Raw genomic sequence first — 24,751 nt, forward strand, 5'->3', positions numbered from 1 at the left:
TTCTCAAATGAGCACTTTTTTCACAAGAAAAAAACAAAGAGGACAAACAAAAATACAACAAACAAAGAAAACATAACAGTCCATGTGTAGCAGTGAACTAAGGGAGTTACATTACAGCTGTAGATCTTTACCTGAAATCTGTTCTATGTGGGTTAATAATCTCAATCCATCCTTTCCAACATTTATCAAAAACATAACTTTTGAGCCTCAGAGTAAATATTAGTTTTTCCATTACAAAAATGTCATGCATCACATTAAACCAATCTGCTAATGCAGGTGAATCCTGACATAACAGTGTGTTTCATTTTATTAAAGCTCCTGTGAGGAACTGTTGGTTTGTGTTGACTTTGGTACTCTATAGATGGATCAGTTCAGCAAAATGCTGTTATTTGCCTTGTCTGACATCTTCCTCCTCACTGTGGTTATAGGCATCAACACTACTACATAATATTTAGAAATGTAGTTGCTGATGGTCTTTTTTTATGTAGGCATCAATATTAATTTCAACCTATTACATAAGCTGCTAAAACCTGCTTACAGGAACTTTAAGGAACTCAAATCCACTGTGAAAGCTTCAGGATCACTTGATTGTATCAGTAAATTAATTTCATTGTAGTTACAGCTACATAATAATATAATAGACACACGATAGCTTCATACTAGCTTCTTATCAATAGGTAAATATAAGTCTTTCCCTGTAAAGCCTAAAACTGTACAGCCTCAGCTTTAATTGTATCTATTCGAATGCTTGTGTAGAGACATCACACGTGGCACTTCCAATTGTCAAGCTTATATAAACCAAAAGATTATTTCACAGTTGTGGACTTACTTGAATTGGCAGAAAATATCTGCATACTCCGGAGGGATGCCGCTGGCCTGAAGCACAGTAACACGGAAGGTAAAGATGCTGCCCACCTCCAGTTGGTCTGCTAGATCGTCACCAAGACCCAGCTTGGTGTCTGCGACATTTCCCAGCTTGAGGTCTAAAGATAGCAACAGGAGAAGGTCAGGAGGTCTTGTGCTGTGATTTATTGACAATTACCTGTTGCTGCACCTGCACTCCATCATCTGCATGTCAATTCTGAGCTCAGCTCAATGAGAACAGACTGCCCTCCTCCAACCATCATCAAGCCTGTGATTGTGGTGTTCACTCATCAAACAGCCTCTGTACACATTCCTGAACAAAGTGAGGAAGAACTGCACCAGTCTCATTTCCATAACTAAACATTTGATGACCTCTTTTGCATTCAAGAGCACCATCTGCCAAGTGCGTTTCCCACCGGGCTGAGAGGTCAAGATTTACGTGTGGAGAGGTGAAGGTCTGGCAGCCGTACCCATGTCATTGATTCTGTTGAGCTCCTCGGAGGGTGTGATGACCTCTGAACTCTGGCCCTGGCCCTCCACAATGCGCAGCTCTTCCAGGGACATGCCGGAGCGGGTCATAACCGCGGAGGGAAAGTCATTCTGATTGGACGAAGAGAAGATGGATGCAAGAGTGGAGGGAGGAAAACATTAGCATATAACTGCTATAAAGAAAGGGACCCCACCTTATACATGTTAATTCATTTATTTATTGCTATGCCACATCGACAGAAAAAGGATAAAAACTTTATCAACATTTGCTGTTTTTGAATGTTTTTCTAGCTCAGAAAATCAGAAAATGGTTTAAAACTTCTTCTGCTTTCCAAAAAAAAATTCAACACCCACTCTGTCTCACGCACGCACACAGAAAACGCCTTGAAGTTTGAAAGTACTTTCATCAGACTCAGATCTCACCTTTTTGAAGTATTCATCATCAAAGGAGATCTTGGCGGTTCCTGACTGTCTAACTCCTGACCCGTAGTCTGGGGCCTCCTCGTCAGCTACAAAGAGACAAACCATCCTCTCATCAGAATCTAGAGCAAGTGACTTCAAACTGTCAAAACACATTGAGGGGAATTCACAAGGAATCTGAGAGGGAGATCCTCTTCTTTGCAAGCAGATTGGTAGCTTGAGAGCTTTTAGAAATATCTGCACGCTGATATCAAAGTCAAGTTTAAAACTATTTTGATGCGCTTACTGAAGTGGCTGAATAATCATATTATTGAACCAAATTAAACACCCCTCTGTATTGCAAAGATGTATGGCATTCAAACACATGAACTGCAAATATGTTTTAGTTTCTTTAACAAACATAAACAACACAATATGTCTGAAAGTTCAACAAATCAAAGCGAGCTGTCTGCATCACACAGACTGCTCGCTTGATAAACAGGGTTTAACCTTCACATGAAGATCTCAGCTGTCTTGTTCATTAGAGAATCTCATTAATTACTCACCAGCTATAGCCTGAACCCCCACACGCAGGAAACCACGCACCTCGCCCTTCTCTGTTACTATGGCAACACGGTGCACCAGCGGTACAGGGTACAGCAGGTTGCTCAGGTACACAAAAGCTCTGAGAGTAAAAAAAGGCGGAGAGAGACATGAAAACCAGATTCTGGTGCAGTGTGAAACTCCTGCTGCAGTGTTGGGATCCAGAGATCATTCAAATCTGTTCATCATATAAGTGCTATGTTATCTGTTCTATGTATCTATGCCTACTGGAAGCAAATTAGATCAGACTGACAAAGAAGTTTGCTTACAATAAACATATCTTAAACCTTTCCAATGTTTAGGATGTATAAGGGACTATAAACACATGTTGTAAAATATTAGTGACAATCATGTTAAGGAATGAAACAAAAACAAAAAGAAGAACATACATAAACATAGTACAAAATCATAAATGCTGCAGGGCAGTGAAATCAGCAGCTCTTCAAAGCATCCATGTTATTTTTAAACTGCGTGACAGGCTGATGACAGATCGCCTGGGATGCAGCAGCAAAGGCTGTAAAAGAGTGTTTTACTGTGTCATGTTGTGGTGGTGTTAGTCTCTCACTCACACACTCACTGACATTTTGTTTTGTAGGGCTTGATTTGTTTTGTTGCACCCCTGGTGACCCTACTCATTCTCCACCCCCCCTCCTAACCCCTCCCTTTGCTGAGAGACTCAAGGCCAAGGCAGAGGGGGAGGCATCAATCTGTGAAATCTATGAAGTCTCAGTGACGGAGGTAGCTGAGCTAGGACTGTTGCAGCGTCTGGCTGGCTTAAAGCCGGCATTGATCTGTTGTCTTCTTCCACACATGCCAGTTCTTTCTAAGCCATGATGTTTACAGCGATCAGCCTGCAGCCTCTGCAAACCTCTGCTGTGATTTCAAATGTCGCTGCAGCCACTTCAAAAATAATATAAATAAAAGAACACACCATACAGTGACTGAACTACCAGTAAGTTAATATCATCTACAACACATCCAACAGCAATGTTAAAACAAAGGGGTTATAAAATAAAAGTTTCATGTTATGTAAACAATAAAACAGAACAGTAAATAAAAACATAATAAATGACGGACAGCTAACAGCATAACATATACTGCACACAGTGATAGGAGTTAATACAGTCAGTGTCGTGATGTTGGCGGGGGAGGAGGAGACATCAGCCTGGGAGGAAAAGATGGTGGCTTTTCAATTTTGGGGAACTGAGTCAAAATTAAAAGAAGCTCATATGAAGCAGGCCTGTGAGGACAGAAGTATGACTAATCGTTTAAAATCTTATTAAAAACTGCTTCAATTCATCTTTGTAGAGCTGCTATGAATACATGATCTGATCCTGAAATTATTCCTTCTCCAACAGGGGCTTAACAGATTATTAATTACTGGTATGCTTCTGATGTGTGTTCAGTACTTGAAATACATACACTACTGCATACTAAAGATTTCTCATCTCACAGAGCACTGATGATGGATGCACCATCAGTTCATCAATCTTCTATTTCAACATCTTCATGAAAATATGCTGTAAACTGAGTTAATCCCTCGTTTTAGTTTACAAGAGTGTCCCTCACTTGCACTCTGTGATCTTATCTTCTTTTCCCGCTTTTTTGTCCTCTATGTCTGTGTAAACTATGCAAAACAAAGCCGGCATCCACCAATTATCCCGTCCCAGCCTGTGTGTGGAGGTTGAGGAAATGCCACTGCCATTCACCAACCTTCCCACCAGGATGAACCAGGGGGAGCGGTCGTAAAAGGGGTCCTGGCCGTCGCTGAAGATGTCCGAGCCCTCCTCAGTTCCAGCGTCCGAACTGGTGTCGTCCACGAACGCCTCGTCGTCCATCAAGTCGGACATTTCGCTCTGCCGCTCGTCTGCCAGCTCGGTGATCTCTGAGTCGGTGGTGGAGAAGGTGGGCGAGGGCGTACGGTCGGCCAGGCGTTCATTGACACAACCGTGGAAGATTGGGGAGCTGAGGGGGTTGGTAGTTTGGGAACAGTGGCAAAAATCAAGGAAAAGCAACAATGGAGGAGCAGTAGAGTTTAACAGCCCACTGCTTTGTACAAGTTTATATGTGATTTTTCCCTTTGGTACTATCTCCTCTTCTCTCCCTTAATAAAAAAAAAAACTATGTACTAATATTAAAAATTTTGAATCCTTTTGTGTGATAAAAATTGCAAAATGATCAACTACACACAGCAGTTGTACATTCATTTTGAGTGCAAAACCACTACCCAGTGGTAATACGATTATTCGCTGCACCATCAGAGAGAATTACTTTTTCTAACACTACTACTTTAAAGCGATTGCAAATTCAACTGAGGGATTGATCTTATAAAGAGCAGGTATTTCAAGAAGCTCTTTGGTGTCACAGCCGTTATTAGACACATGGATACTTCATACTAAAAGGAAATGTCAGTTTCAAAGGATTAACATATAAACCTTATAATGTATGCTGGCTAAAAGGGGATAACATACCACACATTTCCACTTTATCCAAATCAGCTGTGTTACTTGCAAGCTTTTGTATGAACTGGGATGATGATCAACATGGGAATGGCAAAAGACAAAATGATACAGTAAACAGTAAAATGTGATAAAACAGATACATGAAAATAATAAAATGATAAGGGAAAACAATAAATACAATGAAATGTCAAAAAAACTAACAAAATACACAAAGAAAAAAAAATGACATGAAATCAACAGCACCAAAAATAAAATCACAAATGTAACACCAAAAAAAAAAATCAACAACAAAAAATGTACATTGAAGGATTTATGATGAGAAACAAAATATCACACAACAAAAATGACTCAAATGATGACATAATACATGAAGTCATACACAAGACTTATGAGAAAACTGAATCAGTGACGGTATTTGAGCATGAAAATGACACAGGGATGGTTAAGGTGATAAATGTATAAATCCATGTTACCCACATGGATCAAAAAAGCTGCCTGAGTGGATATCAAATAAGTGAAAAAGGAAACCTTGTAGTTTAGGGCTCAAATAGGCAAAAACCAGCTAAACAAACTAAATGTCATCACACAGGATATCTAGTGATCTTATGTGTTTTTTTCTGTAGCTGTGAAACATACCTCCCAACCAGTTTAAACCAATGGAAGCGGTCATAGAAGGGATCATTTCCTGTCAGAGTTCCCTCTCCGTCCTCCTGGTTTGAGGAAGCCATTTCTCCCGCTCGGTCATACATCTCTCTCATCTGCTCCAGCCGCTGCCTGCAACCATGTCAGTGATCACACATCTTAAATGATAACATCGGAGCAAAAACCAGGTGATACAGACATATTAAACTAAAAAAGATGGTCAGGGTAAGTGTGGTGTGAGCTTTACTTGAGTTTCTCCAGGGACCAGTAGTGTGTAGCTCCGTTCTTCAGGTCCTGAACCTCAACAGCAACCACAGTGCGGGGGAAAGGTCTGGGGTCTCGCTCCTTCTCTGGCTCTGAAGGCAGGAGCTCAGGGGGCAGCGGGGAGTACAGCGTGTCTGTCAGTAAGACAAACTGGAACTGCACCTGAAATATTGGAGAGTTGTAAAAGAGGGAATGAAGCAAAGAGTGTGAAAACATTAAGAGAAGTTAAAAACATAAAACTTGAGGAAACAGGACTTCCTGCTCTGAACTTTCAAGCTCGCTTTTTTGACAGTTTAGACTCAGTTATGCCCAAATCAAAGGCGTTAATAGCACAGTGTTTTACAGTAGATACATCAAAGACGATATATCATGGTTAAAATGGTAAGACAAATCTATACAGCCATCCAGTTCTGTAGCCTCTCTTCCTAGCATCCTCTGGAGTTCAAATGATAAAGCAATTAACAACACTAGATATAAATTACAGACAGAAGCCAAAAGACACATAAAAACTCCTGAGAGGTCTTTGTGACAGATGGTCCATCCCAAGTATCAATCATATAGTGCCAAGAACTGGACTAGAATATAAATGACACCAGTCTCCAGATGGGGAAGGTGGACCACTACAGACAATTAATAACAAATATGATTTCTCTGTGACAGTGAGCCAACAACCCCCCACACAGACACACACACAGACACACACACACACTGACTGGTTTAAAGGACTGCCTGTGGCATCATCTCAAACATACATTAAGTTTAAATGCAGCTGTCAGGTTTAATGATTATCTTGCATCACAGATTGAATTGATTAATCGTATAGTGCCAGTCTCATGACATCATCCTGCTGTTCAGTGTTGTCTCAATTTCATACCTATTTTGGTTTAAGGCCTTAAGAGGTAAAAACACTGGAAAACTTTAACCAGTGGTGAACCACCATGCCACTGAAATTAAAATTGTTCATACCTTCTTCTTCAGCTCCACACTGATGGCGTTGGCCTCCTTCAGGTACACAGCGTTTCCCCACAGCTGGTCACGAAGGGAGGTGAATTGGTGGTACCTCCACTTCCTGAAGGCCCACTGAGCCAGCTCAAACTCATGCTGAGTCCACGGCACTGCAGGGAGACATGACAGAGAGATGATGTACACATAACCACACACATAACAATGAATATAGATAAACTTTAAGATCCATATTAGTGGTTAAAGTTGTTTTAGTCCAACCACAGCTGCAGCACTTTACATTACAGCCTGCAACTGTAGCTGATCCATCATAAGGAATATGGTGTCACCTTTATTGTAAGCCAATAATTCTTTTGAACAGTAGCTGTGCTGAAAACCTTTGCATTGTGATGTGTTCAAAGATGACAGAGGCTGGAACTTACAGTCAGCAGAACTAAAGCATTACATTCATAACAATGCGATTCAGGAAAATTGAACCCAGAAGACAAACAAGTGCAAACACGGACTTTGCGTTGTTTCTTTTGGTGGTACAAAGTGTCTAACTGTTATGCAAACACGCATTAGACCAAACAACAAAATTGGAAACAAGCCATTCCTCTAAATTTGGCACAGAACTACACTCCAGAAAATAGCTTTATTGCTTGACATGGTATCCCCTCAAGACATGAAGTGATTCCAAATGTAAAAGTTTATCACTCTGATGCTCCCAGAGGTTTTTCTTCTCCTCAGTGTGGTCAGCTTAATTCAGCCCTTCTGTCAAAATTTGTCAGTCAATCAAGGTGACACATGTGGACCATGGTGTATTGCCAACAAAAGGTACAATGACATGAGTTCACCTTTATTCTGTACTGAAACAACCCCAGAGTTTGCTTAGAAAGTAAGAAAAAAACATTTTAATTCATCTGAAAGGCTGCATGTATTTGAAAATTGTTGCCTGTCATTTAAAGGCAATGTGTAGTTCATGGGCTAAGACATAAAAAAAACTTTTATCATGATACTTTAAACTTAAAACAATACGTTTTTCTATTAGTAGTAATATGTTTGATGTCAAATGAATTAGAGGATGTATTACCTATGAATGAGTTTCACTTAATACTTTGTATGAGTAATTAGTATGACATACCGACAAGTTTCATTAATCTGAATGAAATTGAAATTATATTATTACGTTCTTTTGATGGTGAAAAAGAGAATACTATACGCACATCCTAGTAGTTTGGGCTCTGCGCAGAAAAATGGAAGAAAATACAGATTTGTATGTTGTTTGTTTCGGGTGAATACATCAAGAAAATCTCTAGGACTAAGTATTACAGTACGCACCTTCCTCTTCTTCCTCCTCTTCCAACTCTTCTTCATCAGGCGTCTCGGCTACCAGAGAAATAGTCTCCACCTGTTTCTGAAGTTCCTGCAGTTTGCTCTCGTACACCTGGACACGGACACACCGGGAGAGAAAAGAGAAAACAGCCCCAACAGCAGGTGAGCTAAACTACACATCTGTACCACATTTTGATCTAACACTCAAAGAACCATGCTGAGACTATATTTTCACCTTGACCATGAGAAGTTGCAGTGACTTTGAGGACACCTGAATATTTCAACTGAATGTAGAAATATCACGAGCGGGTTCAAAGATTTTGATGTTTTACTCGGTATACTTAACATTTCCAGACCTGAGTTAAAAGGAAATACATATATACAGTTGTGCTCATAAGTTTACATACCCAGGCAGAATTTGTGATTTTTTTTGGCCATTTTTCAGAAGATATGAATGATAAGAGAAAAACTTTTTTTTCACTCATGGTTAGAGGTTGGGTGAAGCAAATTTTTTGTCAAACGACCGTGTTTACTCTTTTTATATCATAAAGACAACAGAAACTACCCAAGAAACCCTAAATTCTGCCAGGGTATGTAAACTTATGAGCACAACTGTATATAGGGCTGTTTTTAGACATTGTATTTATCAATAGTAGAAACTATGATTCAATGTAAGGCTATTGTGCATTATCAAAATATAACACACAAAAAAAGCACATTTACTTTCTGTATATTTGAATAACTATGTAAGCTCAATGTGAAGTCACTGTAATAAAAGAAAAAGCCTAACTTATGAAATGATTGTCTTTCAAAAAAAGAGGATACTATTCTAGTGATAAAAATGGATGTGAACACTGAAACATCATCTTTAATTCTGGTAGGAATGGCTGAAGTGGTAAAAGAGAAGTGCTGGTAGAAGCTGAGTCAACTGTAATCCAATGAGGGGCGCCATCATCATCAGAGCAGGACATGCCGTGGTCCCGATGACCTCATCCTGTTTGTTCAGTGTCTTCTGGGAAGACAATGCAGCCTTTTCATTCGCCGTTTACCTCCTCCCTGCTTGGTTCCTACCAACAAAGCTACAAGCCCGACCGTCTCAATTCAGGCAGACTTTGAAAAATCCAACAAGCAAGTTTTACTGATTGTAACTGCCTGCATGAAGCTGCTTTTAAAACATTATGCCATATATTGTATATATGTGTTAGGTGTAGAATTAAATGCTGTATTATAAGAGTGATTAAGGCTTAGTTCATGTTTAAACTCATGTAAGTAAAGAAATAAGTAACTGCTAAAAAAAAACAAGCTTTCATCCAATGTTTCAAGTTGATGTGGAACACAATTATGATGAAGTACTAAATAACTACAAGTATATGAAGTGTTCATAACGAGGCATGTTTGCGACTAGCGGTGATACAATTTCATGAACGAGCTGGTGCATGTGCAGGGAATGTTTTATGCACAAAATTAAATCTGTATATATCAAAGCACTTTCAGTTCTTTCACTTCACTTTGAGTGTTGTTTAGTTTCTCAAATGGTACTTCCTGAGCCCCTCAAACACGTAGAGATCGGATTCATCTAACCCTAACTTACTTACAGGCAGTGAAATCCAGCCATACATAAGAAAAAAACTGCACTTGTAGCATGTCATTTATTTCAGTCATACTTTGAAAATAAACTTCCAGCAACACAGGCATTTAGTATATTCTTTTTTTTTTTTAAACCTGTGAATACATTTGTTCACACATGAACTGTGCATATGCACATAGTGATTGATTAAGGAGCAACACAACTTGGTACACAGCCACAATGAGGCACTAAAACATGAAGATTTAAAAAGCAGCAGACAATGAGAGACACTCTGAATCGAGACCTAACACTGATATATATGAATATTTGAAAAGAACAATACAGTATGCGTTGTTCATTTTATGTTGAAGTTGTTCCAAGCTTACCTGGTTGCCACCAGCACCAGTGCATAGGTTACATAACATTTGTTAATTGAGGATCTAGTTGAGATGAAGACATGTAAGCTATTGCATGCAAAGATAGTCAAAGATATAAGGCGTAGAGTGGAGGGACTAGACTTGCATATTGCATACATAATTTGGTTTTTGTTACAGCATAGTAAGGCAGAATATATATATTGGCAAATACTAATAGTATAAAACACAGAAAATCCTTTCATCATTCTGAGCCCAGTGTGTATGATTGCTATATTTTTTAAAGGTCTTTCTGATGCTACTGCTGAGTGTCAAAGTATCTCTCCTGTGATCTGAAGGCCATCTGATACTGAAATGTAATAAATAACTGTTTTTAAAGCAGTTGCAGCAAAGAAACAAAATGATCAGGTAGACTTGCTACTGATTCAAACAGCTTCTGCAAAAGCACTGAGGCTGAAACCCTGACTCAGGCGACTGATTCCATATTTCATTCTTTTGATGGATCGATCAATGTTGTATGAAAATGTGGTTTTGATGCACCTAAAACCAAGCAGTCCCCAAAATCTCATTTGACATGGAGAGTTCTCCCAAATAACATTATGCAAACACTTCAAGTCTTTGTGCTCCCTCCAACATTTTTTAAGGCGAGTCTTTGGGAACCATGACAACCCCCCTGTAGGACATCCAGTGGAAACACGGTGAACCCTGTGCTAACTCAGTGAACCTCAAACTAAATGTAGTCTGAACACTGAGACAGAGCCCACTTCATGGTTCATACAGACATTCGGGGGGGAGAGGATGAAGAACAGTCTGGACTTGTTACATGTTGAAAACAGAGACATTTCTGCAACTTCTCTGACAGATAGGTCGACGTAATAGCTTCAGCATTGTGATTCTGACATTTCAAAGAGGTTTCAGTGAGAGGGTATAAACATTACTAAAAGCGACCACTTGGATCTTCAGGTTACCAATCCAATTGGTAGGGAATTTTAAAATGTTTAAGTTGTGGGTAACTTATTATTTAATACATAAATTGGTGTCTTAACTATCTAACCCACCCATATAAATTAACCAATAAGAAACTCAAAATACTGAAATACACATGGGTGCTAGTTATATATTATAATAAATCAAAAAAACAAATAGATCAAGCAATCAGGTAGCTTTTTAACAATTTAACTTGGTATGTTATTACTCAAAAGTTAGTTTGGTTAGGCAAGTTAAGTACCCTTGCACATCTAAGCTGAGCCCTCGTGTGTCAGCGCTGAATTCAAAAGGAAGGGATGAAATTGTTTTAGCGCACAGCAGGATTAATAAAGTTAGAGCATAAAAGGCACCTTTGGAATACCCCTTTCTTTGCCCGCCATCTCAGTCTATTTAAAAGGCTGTCAAACAGTTGACTAGTGCATCAAGGTATTCAATTTTAAAATGTCCAGCACACTGGTCTTATGATTCCAGATCTAGGCCAATGAGGATTTATGACAGAAAACGTTTCATGACACACAACACAAAATGTGAAGTTGTAAAGGTAACTGGTTTAACTGTAATAATGTTCAGTTACGTGACAAGTAGAAATAAATATAAGGTATTTTTCAATTCCTAATGTGGACTACAACAACAAGCAGTTCTCAATCAAAGTGAGACGTTTCAATGTGTTCATACTGCAGTGGCTATAAACATTCATGATAGATGAATACTAAAAAGGCAAATATGTAAACCATGAAGATAATTTTGGCAAATCAAGGCATGATTGATGAATTGTCACACATGCTGAAAAAATGAATTGAGTAGGCACGGCATGTCTCTTCTGAAAAACAGTCTGTTGGCTTGAACTCCTTATGACAGCTCTCCCAATGATAGTGGTGACAAACACAATGCAGCAAAAAAAGTTAGGAACGGCACATATTCTGATGATGATAATGATGAGAATAAAACGTCTTCTTAAAATACAAACAATACTTTTGGGTCAACCAATAACACACTGATCAAGTGCAAAAGTCACAGTACGTTTTAGCTGTTTGACTCTCATGATTCGGAGTTGTTGTGATCTGTAATGTGTTTGCCTACTAAAAGTTTATCAAACTAGTTCCTGTTTCCTCAAGTCCCACTCAGACTGCCGTCTCTCTGCTGGCTTTGAGGTTGGGAGCTGACAGTTGCCTGCGCATTCGCGGAGGTGCCTGAAAGTTGATTGGATGGTTAGCGTGGTCGGTGTGGTGGTACTGCTGGTAGCCGTTGAATCTGCCGTCTGTATACATCATGCTATTGTAGTGGCAGGGCTGTTGCTGGTGGTGTGGCGGAGGATGTGGCTGTTGGTTCTGATGGTGGCGGGGCTGGTAGAAGGCTTGTGTGTGCCTCCTGTTGCTTTCAGACTGCTGAAGCGACTCCATGGAGCCTGACGGCCGCTGGCGGTGGTTAAAAGAGTTGCTGCGGCCTCGTTCATGGGGCTGCTGATGTTGGTTGTTCCGATAGTTATATCTGTGCCCCTGGCTTAAACCTTGCTCCAAGTCTTTGCTCCTGTGCTGGACTAAGGGGCTTGGCAATGGGGGAGTGACTTGTACAACTGAAGCAGCCATCTGTTCTCTAGGCTGCACTCCTTCCTCAGCCTGGCTCTCTGCCTCCTCTTCTTCTACAGCTTCTTTGGGCACCTTTAACTCAATGACCTGCTCATCTGTAATTATGATGTGAGTACCAGGGCTCCAGGAGTTTCGGTGTTTAGGGTTACTTTTGAAGGGGAAGCGTAGTTTGCGGTCTTCTGGAGGTATGAAACGATGTGGTCCGGATTGTCGGCGGAGCTGCTTTGAGATTTCTTGCTGCTGGAGACCTTTGAGGCGCATCTGTTCTTGGCGCATCCAGCGCATTTGGGCTCCTCGCTTCAGGGATGAGTCATCTCCTGCACTTTGGCCTATTTGCAAATCTGCATCCTCGGCTTCAAACTTTTCAGGAAGAGGAGGTTTTGCTTCTTGAGGGCTTGGAGTTATGGCAGCACTAGCAGAGGTATCACCACTGGGTGGCTGTTCTTGTTTGTCTGGGGTGATGAGTGGAAGGACCTTTTCCATTTTGACCATCTTGTTCCTGAGAGCACGGATCTCCTCGTCCTTCATGTTATTCTGTTTCTTGACTTCATGCAGGATATCCTCGAGTTTGTCAATGTGCACCTTGAGTTCATCCATGACAACTCCTCCTACTCGAGTCCCATTGGTAATGACGTCCTCAATGCGCTCATCACCAACCCCGACAGTGTCCCAAACATCTCGAGCCACCGCCCTCCACGAGTCCCGCTCGTTGGGGTCCTTCTTGCAGTAGCTAGCACAAAGCTCCTTCATCTTGACAATGGCCAGTGCTTCAATTTCTTGCCGTGTATGTCGGAAGTCGTTCAGGGCAACTTCATAACAAATTTCTTTGACGGCCTGGATCTTCAGGTCAGAGATGGTCACCCACTTGGAGTCCTTGGTGATGCGGCGCTTCTGAGGAATCTGGTACATTTTAACAGGCTCTCTTCTCTTCCCACTGCTGGGCAATCCACACTTTTTCACTATGGATTGTAGCTTGCTGGGGGGCAGCTTTTCCCTCAAGGAAGTGATCAGCCTCCAGCTCTCCTCACAAGACCTCTTATCAGAGTCATCCCCACTATCAGAGTCTCCATCCTTGAGAAAACAACACAGGAAACAAACCAAATGGTTCCCAAAAAAGGAGAAATTAAAATGGGAAATCAAAGAGAAAATGAAAGGATGACTTTTTAAAAAAAAGTATGTATTAAAAGGTATGAATATGCAACATGGGAACTTCAGCCTGAGGTAAAAGCGAAGTCAAATCAGAATATATGAATGAATCTTGGACAGTCTTTTCTGGTTAAGTACAATATGATTTGGTCCTTTTTACCAAACATGACCATTACAGTTATTATGTTTTTGAAATATTTTGCATACATCATCATTGTACAAGATGTATGGCAACATGCAGTTTGCAGAATTATGCACACTTGCAGAATTATGTTCCAAATAAAGAAAGAAAAACAAATCAATCCAACAAACAGTGGCTTCCATTGACTTTCTTGTTGGTTTATTTCAATATTTCCTTTAGTGAAATGGTGATATGGACATTGTGAGGTTAACTTGATGAAAAAACAATGCTTTTTCACATCTAAAAAAAATGAGGATATGACCTTAAACAATGTTGTTCCCAATGTTGCATATTGATATGAAAGATGAAACATGTTTAACATGATTAGAAAAGAAATATCAATAGAGGAAAGTTGCTGATTGGAGCGCTTCTGAAATGTTTTGAGACAGTCCTCTTCTTTGTTAAAATTTGGTGATTTCAAAGCCAGGTCCAAAATGTGCTACAGTGGCATGCATGTAGATGGCTTTTGGAGCTTTCCCCCTTTAGTCCAGAAGGTTTGAAGTTTGAGGCTTTAGTGTTAGCGGTGAGTTAGAGAAACAGAGTGCTCTTGCAGTTGATCAGAAAGCCAGTAGAGAGGAGAGGCAGACGTGAGGTAAGTGTTAATCCACTACAAGAAAGATGTTAGTTGGAAAAAATGCAGTTTCTCATTTTTTTGGTAGACAACGTACATTACAGATCACAACCATTCGGTACAGATAATTCAGGTCTCGTGTATGGTGATGTATCAGTCACTAGAATTGGAAGGGCTATGTTGCTGGGAGTCTGAACCCTAAGCTTGTAGCTCTGCACATAAAATCACCAGAGTATGGGCGAGGTCTCTTTGTCACTGATTCAGCTGTAATAGCTCTGTTGTTGAGCATTGCCCTCAGTGTGCTACACAGATATCATGAAGGCTAGCAAAAAGAGGTAGGCCAAAGAAGTCAATGAGAAACCACATTGTCACAATCCCTGAAAAAACTACAGCAGGAACGTTTGTTATCACAATGCATTGTGTAGTGAGCAACTGCATTGAGGAGACGAAACTCAGGACAAAACAGGGCGAGAAAAACTAGAGTAGAAATCTAATCCAAGCAAATCAACAGCCACTTCAAAGTTGACCAGCTCAACAGCAAACACTGCAACTTAGTCCAGAACCAGTACTGAATGAGTTAAGAAAACATGCTATTAACATGAACCATGCAAAAGCAGCATCATATTTTAAACCAAGTGTTCATATATTGACCATTAGTCAATCGGTTTGAGATTAATTTTGATCTTTTTATCAAATCAACTTTAGCTGTAAGTTGCTCTTTTGCAAGATTCAGATTCTCTATAAAAGACACAAGAAAAGGGGAAAATAAGGATTTGAAAAGGGGGAAGCTGTATGATCTAATTCCCACTTGATCACATTGCTACAGAAAAATCAGTTAAAACTCAAGAGGAAGTATAAAGCTCATCTGTCTCAAACCAGAGAAAACTTCCATGCAAGAAGAAAAGACATGCGCTTGGAGTAAACAGTGTGATTCACACGCGCACATATCTCAAAAGGGTCAAAGCTCAGAGTAAGAATTAGTGCTATTTAGATTTAATGGACTGCATGAAATCTGAATAACAAAGACTATTTTCAGATTGAAATTGACCAAAGAAAAAACATGCTGTAAATCTGAATCACAAACTTGCTCTCCAGAAGCTGCCTTTTTTTTTTTACAGCTAACTTGCAAAAACATTAACCAAAGTACTGCTTTCACTGTTATAGCCAATCTACAGTTACCACTCTTTATGTGGCAATTAAAGAAAAAGACTGAGTTCAATTGCTTTACAAAGTGGGTTTGATTAAATCTCACAGGTTCGAACTTACCAGTCGCTGTTGCTCCAGAAGTTGGTCTGCCTCCTCCTTTTCTTTTTTGTACAAGATTTCCATCTCAGTGAGCCTACATAATGAGGAAACATACAGTTAAATACACCAAACACATGGCGATACAATGAAACCCAAACCTGACAGCCAACATATTTTAAATCAGGTTGAATCCCACTGAAAAGATGGACTGCATACCTTTTCTCCATCTCCTGCTTCATGTCAATGCCCTGCTTCTCCAGAAGCTCTCTCTGAGCAAAAGTCCAATCCACCGGCTCCACCGGGGTTTCAGCAGATGGAGTCTTCTCTCTCTCAGCTCTGGCCTGCTCAGGATGGTTAAATCGGAACACATGGTTCTTTCCCATAATTATACGGTTACCTTAAAGAAGGTGGGATGGAAATTAGCCAGAGAACATGACAACTGTTTATCAGGGCTCCTTTGTTGCCTAAGAAAAATACCTGTATTTTAAAATAGAACAAAGGTGTACCAAATATGATTTATATAGTCCAAAATAACCCTTAATGGGATTCATGATTTAGTTATCTATGGTTATCATGAACTTCGTCATCATAATCAGCCCAAAGAGGTAAAACAAACATCAGATATACAGAATCATATTTACTTTGTTTGAGACAATTACCTGAGCGAAGCTGGATTGCACCCTCAACACGCTTGCCATTGACGTAAGTCTCCGATCTCTCACAGGGCACCAGCATGACGATAACTTCAACAAACACAACCAAACATCAGTGACTCATTCTGAGAAGCTCAGCATCTTTTAAGTGCAAACAATGAGGGACAAATACCTCAATCCCCAACTGAGGATTTATTTGAAAGCCATGTTTATACAATGATTTAAGTGGTTGACAAAGTTCCTTTCCTATGGGTTGTATTTATGTGTTTAGATGACAAAAGGAAGAGAAGTCTTGCTGCCATCAATGCTGCGCACTTAAAAATAATAAAGACATTGAACACACTTCCTTACATCCAGCAAAGCCAACACATTACACTGTGTCTTACCATCTCCATTGGCATTCCTCTCGCTGCGGAAGATGCAGTGCTCTTCCCTGATATGAGCACCACTTAAAACAATGTCCTGTCGTCTTTCAGCATCAGCCTGACCCACCCTGAAACAATCACAGAGGCCATTTTGAGAGTGATCGCTGCCCTCTCTTATCTATTAGCAGCCATTTTAGCAAAGAGTCAGCATCAGAAGTTAAATGGTTCTTTCAGACCATTTTTTTGAGAAGGAAACGCTTCTAAAGTTACAACATTTCTTTTGTCTGAGACTCTGTCATCTCTTATTGTCCCCCTGGGGCAGGATTGTAACACAATAGTCAACAGGAATAGTCTGATGAGGAAGCCGAAAGGACAAAAGGGGAGAAGAAGTAACTTCAGAAAGTAAAACTTTTTGGATTTAAGCCAGTATACCCTGAGTCTGACCTCTTTCTTAAGATCAAATAGAAAATTTTAATACAAAGTAGAATTTTTGAAACCATGTCAGGAGGAGATTCAAAACCTTTCAACATCTTCCACAGAATTACAGTGTCATCATTCTGGTTTATGTTACCTGGTGATTCCGTCTTTGATGTAGTAGAGCAGACACTCTGACATGAGAGGGTCCTCATTCAGGTTAACCAGGTGTGGTGTCTATGCATGAAACACAACAGGTAAACAGTCAACCAACAATCATTTTGATGGTTTACTGGTAACTACCTTCATCAATATTCAACAGTGCTGGAACTACACCACCTCCAGAGACCTTAACCAAGTATGGTTTCTATTTCAAACACTGCTGATGATGACGGTTATGACAAAGTTCTGACACCTACAGAGTTTGATACACTAGCAGCTACTTAGATTACCAACCTTTTTTGGGGAAAACACCCCGTTAAAGTCTGTATAAAGATCACAAGCCTTCTCAGTGAAACCATAACCCAGGAAGAGGCCGTGAGTGAAAAGAGAAAAAAAATGAATGGAAGACAAAAAGATGTGAACAAAAGGGTAGAGACTAAAATACATCAATTAGCAGCAGAGGAAGGAGCTGAAAATGTCTGAAAAGGGATTATTATCAAAGGCAGGAGGTTTGTGAAACCAACACAGATCTAGTGACAGCTGGTGCTGAACAGTCAGAGATTAAAAGATAGCAAATCTCTTTCTCTGCTACAAAGGAAACTCCTCTGACAAGCATTTACTAACACACCTACAGGTCTCTATGTAGCTGTTGCATGATATCTACTAGAAGATGCTACAGAAGTAAGAGGAACAAAGGGAATTATTCTTTGCTTTCAATGTATAAAGCCATTTACTCGCTCTAAGCAAAGAGAGGGAAAGGTTTCAAAACTAAGAGGCACAAATCATAACCAGCTTAAATTCAGATTCACCTAATGCATCTTAATATGACCCCATCAACTGTAAGGCTTAAGTTAGGTTTGTGCAAAGTGCCAACAGTACATTTTGAATGTTGAATCACTCTTAAAGGGTCAGACTGTACTCATCTAAAGGACTAAACCTACTGCAGGAAAGGTGCTATCATAATTAAACAAACCTTCTTGGTGGGAAAAGTATCAAGTGGCTCATCAAATAGGCTTTCGTGGCTAAGCTGAGCGTGTGAAGGAAGCAAATAACAAAGGAGTGGAAGGACAGACAGAATGATTAGGTGAGGAAAAACAGAGACGTACAGGGCGGTTGCTTTTGGAAAAAAAAAGATAACATGGGAAACAGAAGTGAGGAAGTGATGGTGGAAGAGTGAGCATCACCGCCCATGGGAAACTTGACAAAGTCCCCTGCCAACATCAATGTCTGTGCTCATGTCTGTTCTACCTTTTTAGGAGAGAAGACTCCCAGAGTGCCTCCATCTTCACGGATTGCCACACCCATCTCTGCAAGCAAGGCCTCCCTGTAATGGAAGAACATTTCACATTTATAACTGAGCCAAACATTGCATTGTCAGTGGCGCGGGTTGCATATGTTTTCTTGCAAAGAGAAAGAAAAAAAACACTAAGTGATGTGTGCAACCTTAAAGTAAGTGACAGCAGAGAGAAATGGCTTGAGTGAGACTCAATGGACAGACAGTAACACATTTGACGTCTGCAGCCACAGATGAGTGGATAAAGGGTGTGATAGAGCTGTTTGTGCGGCCGAGTGTGACGACAGACAGAGAACAGAGGGGGAAATAGACGGTGTATGCGTGTGTGCGTGTGATTGCGTTTGTGTGTATGTGCGGATAAAATGACACAGATAGATGAAGAAAGTGAGGCAGACAGTTCAGAGGGGTGAAAAAGACAGACAACATCCTTTAGTTCTGTCTCCATCACTGACAGGACACAGAGGGATTGAATGAAGGGTGAGGAGGAACTCGTATGACACGCTTGTCTGCAAATACTGACCTCTCCATGCGGATTGCCTCCGTCTTTCGGAGTTTTTCTTCCCAGGTTTCATTGAGCTCGGCGATGATCTTTTCTGACTCCTAGACAAGTGTGAGGAAAACGCAACCAGTTACATTTCATCATTGAAATGAGTGGTGCATTTGGACATTGTGTTAAGCTTAATGACACCCCGTCTTGATTCATGAGATTTAATAACATATACAAGTGATAATCATATGTTCTTTATTAAAAAAGAGAAAATTTTGAGGCAGGATTTAGAGCTAAAACCACCTTATATGGCAATTGCATCAACACTTTAGAGTTCTCCTGCTCCTAGATATTATTGACAAACATGAGAGCTCCTATAAGTATTATCAAGGTAACCTCAAATGTAGTCTGGATCAACTAAATATAGCTCCAATGTCGTGAAGCGTCATAGAATAGCACTATTATGGGTCTGACTAATAGGACTGAAAGCCAATACGACAGGGTCTATTTTAGTCCAATTTCCTCCATATCTGCGTCGGTGCTTGACGTCATTGGATGACAGACTGACTGGGCACCACGGTTGCCATGGAAACAGCAGCTCCTCATGGTTGGGAGTTGCAAACCTTCATGCTCCCTTATCAACAGAGCGAGCGTGAGAGATAGAATACTCAAGAGGCCACACGAGGACCGATGGGGAAAAAAACGCACTTTGATTAAGAGGTATGTGTGGGTAAAATTTAAACAGCGGCCATCTTGACATTTAATAATTTATTTATTCATTTATCAAATATTAAACTATTTACAATTTTAGACTTTGATAACCAGTTAGAATGTATTCTTTTATTTTTTCAAACATTCAGCTAAAATGTTAACATCTATATATGTGGGAGGATGCTCACTCAACAGTTCTTTCACTATGTGCTCCCTGCTCTATAAATACTACAGCCTCTACTCAGATATCTTCTCATATATTTAGTGAAGAGAACATTCTCATTCTGTATTAATAAAATAACATAATAATAACTTATTCATTCTACTTAAGGAGGCTTCTACTTTCATAGTTGTAGTATTTATCATTTATCTATCACACTGTGCAGCTGAGAAAACATTTAATTGACAGAAGAAGAACCAGGGTAAGAAACTTAACATCCATTATTGTAAAAGTCAATCATATAAATGAGTAAAAGCTCTAATTTTTGTAAGTAAAATTGTTGATCTAGTCAGAGTGTACAGGTAGCTGATGGGGGGATAGATTCTTCTTCTCCCTCAGAGGACAGTATAACTTGTGTCGTTCAAAGTGTACTTCAGTCCACACAAAAACGTTACCTTGAGTCTTTCAATAGCCTCCTCTCCTCCAGGGGTGGACATGATGCGCTCCTGGATGCTGGTGACTGACTGAAGGCCACCCTGGCTGCACAGTGTGCCAGAGGATGGAGAGGCTGTCAGGGAACCAATAGGGGCTGTGGAGAAATGGCCAGGCCGTTGGTTCTCTGATGCTATCAAGTATCTATTCTTATTGTTCTGAATGTCTTTGAGGTCTGAGCCAACAGCAGAAGAGAAAGAAGGAAGGAGAGGGGAAAAAGAGCAAAACAGAGAGAGGGGTGGGATAGGCCCAGGACAGGGTCAGGAGGGGTAAACCACATAAAATGAAGGAACCAAATAACAAATAGGAAAAGAGAGAGATAGGAGAGAAAGAGGTGGGGAAAGAGAAAGGACAAAGGGAGGGAAGACCAATGTAAGACACACATTGTACGTCAAAGGGTTAAGACAAACGACTCACATTATGGTCAGCTACAGAGAGAAGCAGTTTTCACTCCAGGTGGTTTGAAAGGTTGTTTTCATCATTTAACTTCAGATTCTGCACTTTTAAGAGTTGCCAGAGGACTTTTTTTTAATTTGGCAATAAGTATAGTTAACTTGGAGCAATGAATTTGCAGTGTGTTCAACTCTGAGGGATGGGGTGATTTCATTTGGGGTTTTTTTTGTCTTGAACTCTTCACATGAATAAAAGTACGCTGTGTGAAAACTGCTATCAGTGTAACAACTACAGGGTGGGAGGGGGGTGGAAACTGCAAGAAGACCCAGAGGGAGGATAGATGAGGGTCAGTGACACGTGCTGCCAAAGTTCAGCCAGCGATTGAGTAGTTTAATTCACCTCATATACACACACGCACACGCACACACACAAGTGTGCTCACACATCAATCCAAACTGAGCCACAGCAGTCTCACTAAAGGTCAAGCAGCTCCTGTCAATACTATGACCTCAAGGACCCTTAAGGGAAAACAGACTCCTCTTTCTAAGATTAATTGAAAAACAAAACATTTGGTCCATACAAAGGAAAAAAAGGGGAATTAGGGGATACGTCTAGGCCCAATAACGGAGCAACTATTAGGGAAACAGCTTCAAAGCTTTTACCCTCTACACAAGTAAAGCAGGTGAACACTTTCAGGTTAACTACATTAGATTATTAGAGCAAAAGGAGCACACAACAAAACTGATTAGGAAATACAAACTATCAAATCACATCTAGTTGATGGACTCTTTCTATAAACTACTCTGGCGTGGCTACTTAGAGAATTTAAAATCGTGCACCTTTCGGTCTGAAGATCTGAACCTCAGATTGAGAACTGATAAGTTGCACTCTAAAGTTCTGAGCGCTGTCAGCTGCAGCCGGGTGTTAGTAAAAGAAATCAAAATAAAAAGCAGAAATTCCACAGTCAAGAAGAGAAGCTTGAGAGAGTGAGTCAAAGTCTGGCATGGTAAGGAAATGTTGCGGATGCTTCGGGGAATGGGTTAGACAGACAAGCTATTCTAAAAGTAATATTTCTAAAACAGGATATTCTAAAAGTAACTTGTGATACATTTGAGTCTGCAAATATCTGCCTCTGCCCGCTTATTCTGGAAAAAGAAACACAAGAAGCACAAGCGTAAAGCATGCTAACCTAGTGGCATGCTAACCCCGGCCAGATCAGGACACCTACTGAAGCCTTGCATTTCTGAGTCTCTTTCTAAGCTTAAGCTCTTCTGCTCTTTCAGCATATACATGCAAAGCTGGAAGCAGATTCTATGTACGGGGGAATGGGGGCATTAGCAATCAATTAGCTCATTAATAAGGCAAAAAAGTAACAAGACAATTCAGGACCAGCACACATATACACACATTTGATTCCACTTCCTGGGTAATCATCCCCCATAGGATCAACTGAGGGGAAGCAGGAAGAGATGAGAAGGGTCAGACGTCAGAGTCAGTAGAATGAGAGGAAAAGGTTACAGACATTTCTTAGTGAGCTTGATGAGAATGAAAATGTGGATGAGAAGAAACAGCATAAATGGGCTTGTTATGTGCCATGTCATTAAGCATGATGTGAGCAGGCAGTAGTAAGTAAGCAAGTTATTAATCATGTCTGGATATTAGAAGTTATTAATGGGTGTATTATGTCTCTAATTGACTCGGCTAGGAGCCATTACTCTTGTGTACAGCAAATGAAGTGTGACAGTTTAATGTAGCTTTAAACTACCATTCATGACATTTATCTTAATCAGCTACATTGGACCAAGTCAATTCTGATTTTATGATTGAGAAATAATTGTACAGTATGCAAATTTGCATTTTCTACATTTTCTGTGTTATATAAAATCAACAACACAGAATACAAACAATAAATCCTGCTTTGTAAAGAGGTATATTAAGCGGTAGCTTGATACACACAGCTCTAGAAGCTGTCTTTTTAGTTTTATGCTTAACTTCAGAACAAAATGTGGATGAAAGCAAGTTTGATGATTTAGGGCAACGAGACAGTGAAGTAGAAAGAAGATGATGCCAGCTTTAGAGATCATGAGAAAGGAAGTTAATGCTGCTGTTTGGCTACAGATACTGTCTGCTGTGAAAGCACTAAACTCACTGTCGAGGATGTCTCCCAGGCCCTGCGCACGGAGCAGCTCCTTTAGTCGATTCACTTCATCCTTCAGGTCACGTACCAACTTATTGTTGGGATCCTCATTGATGACAGCATTGCATTTGATGTTCTTGGCTCGGTCAGCGTAGCTAAAACACAGAATAGTTATATACTTAAGCCACAGTCTATGATCAAATGCAAACAACTGTGAGCACTTGACTGGATTTGTTGTGTGAGTTACAACTTATATACTTGAAACTTTACCGAAGAGTGCTGAGAGTTTCATCATAGTTGATGTCTGCAGGACTGAGGGCAGCTACCATGGCTGTTCTTGAGTTTCCACCTGATAAAAAACAGAACAGCAGATAAGTTAACAGCATGACAATAAAAATACAAAAATTAACTTTTAACACATTAGATCAAGATCAATGCAAAAAGATAGAGAAGTGTAAGAAATGGATCATAACTGCTTTGTGCATTGGACTCAGGTCAACGCACCAGGTGGTTTTAGATGTTCCAAGAACGAGGCTCAAAACTCAAGGTGACCGAGCCTTTGCAGTGGCTGCTCCCACACTGTGGAACAGTCTGCCTCCTGATATAAGGCATGCTCAGACACTTGGGAATTTTAAATCTCTACTTAAAACGCACCTCTTCGCACTGGCTTTTAATACCTATTGAGCGAGACATCCTACATTTTATTTTTGGTTTTATTTATTGTGGCTTTTTTCTTGTGTTATCTATTGTGTTTTTAATATCTGTTCTTTTTTTTTAAATTATATTGTTTGTCTTGATTGTGGTTTTTTTAAGCTTGTACAGCACTTTGGCCAACTGCGGTTGTTTTTTAAATGTGCTATATAAATGAAGTTGACTTGACTTAACTTGACTTGAAATGCCTAAGACAAAACAAAATGGCACGACAGCAGAATTAAGCACTGAATTATAATCCTGCTATTGTAAGGCTTGAGTTTCATTAGGCATAATGTTCAACATGTGTCACCTAAGATTGAAGATGCACTGTCCATATATGTCTGAAGCCAGGAGATGCTCAGTGTGCTTGCCACGTTAGTCTGAAATACAGTCTGCTGACAGTGTTCTTCTAAAATCAGCAGAGTAATGAACCGTAGGACCGGCCAGTCTTTTTTTATGACCTACTCTTCATATTACAGGATACAGATGTTTCAATTTTTCTTGCTCTCCAGTAATAGGATGTCTAAAATCTTGCCGCACAGTTCACAGACATAAATTCAACCATAAGCCACAAGTAAAGGAGGGTTGTAGGGATATATTAAAGTCCATACCCAGGTTCTCCCTCAATAGCCATGTCAGGACTGAGTCTCTGTACGGGATGAAGTCACTCTTCTTCTTTTTCTTGCTCTGCAACAAAAAAACATCCATTTAGCAGGTAGAAAAAAACATCAATTTATGAAAGGCTTTCTGTTTTAACAATTACTATTAAAGATGGCGGTTAAGACTGAACATTATTATGATGTACCATGATAAAAACCTGATGTAATGGACTGGCAGGAGGTCAGGGAAAATGAGTAGAGGCCTTGATTTGACTAGCTTTTGCTGAGCTACTAACATTGTGGGTTTTAATGTACATGATGCGTAAAAGTGATAGAAGTAGTAGTGACAGAACAATGCACGTGGCAAAAGGCTATCAAATCTGCCTCATGGCAGGAATCAGAGGTTATTGGTGGAGCTGTCAAAGGGTTTACCTTGCTGGTACAGTTATCCTGTGTAAGCAAGCATTACCAGGACAAGAGAAGAGAAAACAGAAGGACATACATTACAGCATGCCAGACAGTAATTCCTTAAGA

General features: G+C 40.1%; 1 protein-coding gene across 2 annotated transcripts in view; it reads right to left on the reverse strand.

The window, feature by feature from the left end:
* Nucleotides 1–24,751, reverse strand: part of kif1b (kinesin family member 1B) — a 62,505-nt gene that overhangs the window by 11,094 nt on the left and 26,660 nt on the right. The window contains exons 10-29 of one of the 2 annotated variants that reach the window (XM_034695290.1): nt 24,230–24,305; nt 23,196–23,274; nt 22,938–23,080; nt 20,359–20,492; nt 19,066–19,145; nt 18,500–18,575; nt 17,247–17,326; nt 16,697–16,803; nt 16,317–16,400; nt 15,874–16,054; nt 15,679–15,751; nt 8,007–8,112; nt 6,690–6,838; nt 5,707–5,885; nt 5,454–5,591; nt 4,069–4,320; nt 2,319–2,437; nt 1,777–1,862; nt 1,335–1,464; nt 830–983 (exon numbers count right to left, since the gene is read on the reverse strand). In XM_034695290.1, the coding sequence (XP_034551181.1) occupies nt 830–983; nt 1,335–1,464; nt 1,777–1,862; nt 2,319–2,437; nt 4,069–4,320; nt 5,454–5,591; nt 5,707–5,885; nt 6,690–6,838; nt 8,007–8,112; nt 15,679–15,751; nt 15,874–16,054; nt 16,317–16,400; nt 16,697–16,803; nt 17,247–17,326; nt 18,500–18,575; nt 19,066–19,145; nt 20,359–20,492; nt 22,938–23,080; nt 23,196–23,274; nt 24,230–24,305 (2,426 nt within the window). The remainder of the gene's footprint in view (nt 1–829; nt 984–1,334; nt 1,465–1,776; nt 1,863–2,318; nt 2,438–4,068; nt 4,321–5,453; nt 5,592–5,706; nt 5,886–6,689; nt 6,839–8,006; nt 8,113–15,678; nt 15,752–15,873; nt 16,055–16,316; nt 16,401–16,696; nt 16,804–17,246; nt 17,327–18,499; nt 18,576–19,065; nt 19,146–20,358; nt 20,493–22,937; nt 23,081–23,195; nt 23,275–24,229; nt 24,306–24,751) is intronic. The other variant, XM_034695289.1, reaches the window with a different exon arrangement.

The sequence above is a fragment of the Notolabrus celidotus genome, chromosome 11, assembly GCF_009762535.1.
Source record: "Notolabrus celidotus isolate fNotCel1 chromosome 11, fNotCel1.pri, whole genome shotgun sequence".
NCBI classification, from domain to species: Eukaryota; Metazoa; Chordata; class Actinopteri; order Labriformes; family Labridae; genus Notolabrus; species Notolabrus celidotus.